At 38.9% G+C, this 3,434-nt stretch overlaps 1 protein-coding gene across 1 annotated transcript in view; it reads left to right on the top strand.

Annotated features, from left to right (window-relative positions):
* The first annotated feature begins 432 nt into the window (after window positions 1–432).
* The window catches only part of CRISP2 (cysteine-rich secretory protein 2), a 15,154-nt gene continuing 12,152 nt past the window's right edge, over window positions 433–3,434 (top strand). Inside the window, exon 1 of the mRNA XM_006860538.1 lies at window positions 433–501. Coding sequence (XP_006860600.1) covers window positions 433–501 — 69 coding nt within the window. The remainder of the gene's footprint in view (window positions 502–3,434) is intronic.

The following is a 3,434-nucleotide window of genomic DNA, read 5'->3' as shown; positions in this document are numbered from 1 at the left end:
TTTCCATAAAACTTAAACTTGTAGCTAATGTCAACATAATTGTCAAAGAAGGAATTTTTTTTTTTACAGGATTTTTAATGGGGGTGGACAAGAGAACTGCCCTTCTTCTTTATAGGTGTTCCTCAAGGACTACATTTAAATTATTTCCATTTCTTTTTCACTTCCCTAATCTCACCAGACACTCCTCAGAAACCTTACAGGGTCAATGGCAAAGGCACTTATCAACAACAACAACATCAAAATAGGCAAGGCTGACTCAACTATGGCTTTGCTAGCACCATCATGGGACAATTTTTGTTGCATTATTAATGAATTTTGGAATCACGGTTCCTTTGAGACAACTAAAATCAACACATTGGTTTCTCCCGTATTATTTAGAAGTACTTTATGATTCATTGTCAATATTTGTTCTCTTTGAATTATTTTTCAGCAATGGCTTTATTCCTGATGGTGATGTTTCTGGCCACTGTGCTACTTCCATGTTTACCTACTGAAGGAAAGGTAAGGTGATGGTGCAAATCCTTTTGAGAGCTGTCCAGACAGCTTTGTGGGATACATGCCAGTAGATAAACCATTAAGTGGGACAGTTAAAATAAAATTATATTTGGATATGTAGTTTATTAATGTATTAGGTTTTTAGAAATGCCATAACAAATTACCATAAACTAAGTGCACCAGGGTTGTATCTTCTCACCATACTTATTCAGTCTGTATGCTGAGCAAATGATCCAGGAAACTGGATTATCTGCAAAAGAATATGGTGTAACAATTGGAGGAAGGCTTAACAACCTGCAGTATGCAGATGACTCAACCTTGTTTACTGAAAATGAAGAGGACTTGAAATATTTACTGATTAAAATAAAAGACTACAGCTTTATTTGCATGTAAAACTTGGACAATGAGTAAGGAAGACTGCAGAAGAATCAATGCATTTGAATTATGGTTTTGGAGAAGACTATTGAAAGTACCATGGGTGTGCACCAGGGTTGTATTATTTCACCATACTTATTCAACCTGTATGCTGAGCAAATAATTCAAGAAACTGGATTATATGAATAAGAACATGGCATTAGGATTAGAGGAAGACTCACTAACAACTTGCAATAATATGCAGATGATAATGACCTTGTTTGCTGGAATCTAAAAGGGCTTAAAATACTTAACTGATGAAGACCAAAGACTACAGCCTTCGATATGGCTTACACCTCAATGTAAAGAAAACATAAATCCTCACCAGTGCACCAATAAATAACATCATGATAAAGGGAGAAAAAATTGAAGTTGTCAAAGACTTCATTTTGCTTAGATCCACAAGTAATACTCATGGAAGCAGTAGGCAAGAAATCAAACAATGGATTGCATTAGGCACATCTGCTGCACAAGACCTCTTTAAAATGGTCGAGCAAAGATACCAGTTTGAGGACTAAGGTAACTCTGACCCAAGCCATGGTATTTTCAATTGCCTCATATGCATGTGGGAGTCCTGGTGTGGCGCTATAGGATAAAACGCTGGACCACAAGGTCGTTTTGAACCACAGTGCTAGTGGTTCAAACTTACCAGCCACTCCTTGGAAACCCTGTACAAGGTTGCTATGGGTCAGAACCGACTCAATGGCACTTAATAACAACAACATATACATGTGAAAGTTCGACAGTGAATAAGGAAGGCCATGGAAGAATTGATATTGGAGAAGAATATTGAAAGTACATGGATTTCCAGAAGAACAAATAAATCTATGTTGGAAGAAGTATATCCAGAATGCTCCTTAGAAACCAGGATAGCAAGACTTTGTGTTTCATATTGGGGACATGTTATCAGGAGGGACCAGTCCCTGGAGAAGGATATCATGCTCATTAAATAGACAGTGAAAAAGACGACTCCCAACAAAATGGATTGGCACAGTGAACCCACAATGGACTCAAATGCAGCAACAATTGGGAGGATGGTGCAGAACTGGGCAGAGTTTCATTCTGTTGTGCATAGGTCGCTATGTGTCATAATCAACTCAGTGGCATCTGAATACAACAGAATGAATTACCAGAAGAATGAGCAAATCTGTGTTGGAAGAAGTACAGTCAGAATGCTCCAGGATAGTGAGAATTCATATCTCATACTTGGAGAAGGACATCATGTTTGGTAAACTGGAAAGTCAGTGAAAAGGAGGAAGACCCCAAAGAGATGGATTGGTACAGTGGCAGGAGCAATGGGCTCAAATATAACAACAATTGTGATAATGGCAAAGGGCCAGGCAGTGTTTCCTTGTGGTATACACGTAGCCACTATGAGTTGGAACCTTCTCCACGGAACCTAAGAACAAAGTGGAGTCTCTGGATGGTGCCGATGGTTAACATGCCCAGCTGTTAACTGAAAGGTTGGAGGTACAAGTCTGTCCGGAGCACCTTGAAAGAAAGACCTGGCAATCTACTTTTGAACAATCAGCCATTGAAATATCCGATGTGGCACAGTTGTACTGACACATATGGGGTTTCCATGAGTTAAAATCAATTAGATGGTAACTGGTACTGGTACTTAGGAACCCACAAGCAGACAGGAGAAATAGATCAGAAGTAGATAATACCAATAAAATGTGATCAGACCTATGATCATAGTATCTGGAGAGCCCTGAGAAAATTTGGTAACTTAAATCAAGTTTGGTCAGGAAAAATCTACAAAGGTCAGTGACCCTTACCTTAAACTAAAATTGACTTCTAAGTAACTTCAAAGCCTTGCTCATCCCCGTGCACTCGTGTATAGATTTAGGTAAACCCAATTTTCAGCCCTTTTACCAAAACGTACACACCACCACTTCAACTCCCCCCACCCTTCTATTCCAGCTAAGATCTGCCCTCTAAACACATACAAAAATACACCAAAAATATCAGTGTCTGACTTAATACCATATTAGTTTATATTTTCCTTGGTAAAGTGGAAGGTTGGAAAAAAAAGAGAAAGACCCCAAACAAGATGGATTGATTGGCACAGTGGCATCAGCAATGAGCTCAGGTGTAGCAACGATTATGAGGTTGGCACAGGACTGGGCAGTGTTTCATTCTATTGTGCATAGGATCACTATGAGTCAGTAATGACTCAATGGCACCAAACAATAACAAGTTTTGTGTGTGTGTGTGTGTGTGATTAAAAAAGACAGCAGTAAGTCTTTGATTGTATGGCTTCCTTCCCTCCAAATTGACTTGAGATTTAATTTTGCAAAACTGTCTTATAAGTTAGTTGTTGTTTTAAGTGCCATGGGGTTGGTTCCAACTCAAAGTCACCATGTATAAAGATTCCAAGGAGTGGCTGGTGAGTGTGAAATGACAACCTTGTAGTTAGTGGTCTAGTGTTGACGTTACCCACACCAAGACTCCCATTAAATCTGCTACAAAATAGGTAACACCATTTTTCTGGAATATTGCATACAAGACATGCACTTGAA

The sequence above is a fragment of the Chrysochloris asiatica genome, unplaced genomic scaffold (genome assembly GCF_000296735.1).
Source record: "Chrysochloris asiatica unplaced genomic scaffold, ChrAsi1.0 scaffold00038, whole genome shotgun sequence".
Taxonomy (NCBI): domain Eukaryota; kingdom Metazoa; phylum Chordata; class Mammalia; order Afrosoricida; family Chrysochloridae; genus Chrysochloris; species Chrysochloris asiatica.
The sequence above is the reverse complement of the archived record's forward strand: the minus strand, read 5'-3'. Positions and strand labels throughout refer to the sequence as shown.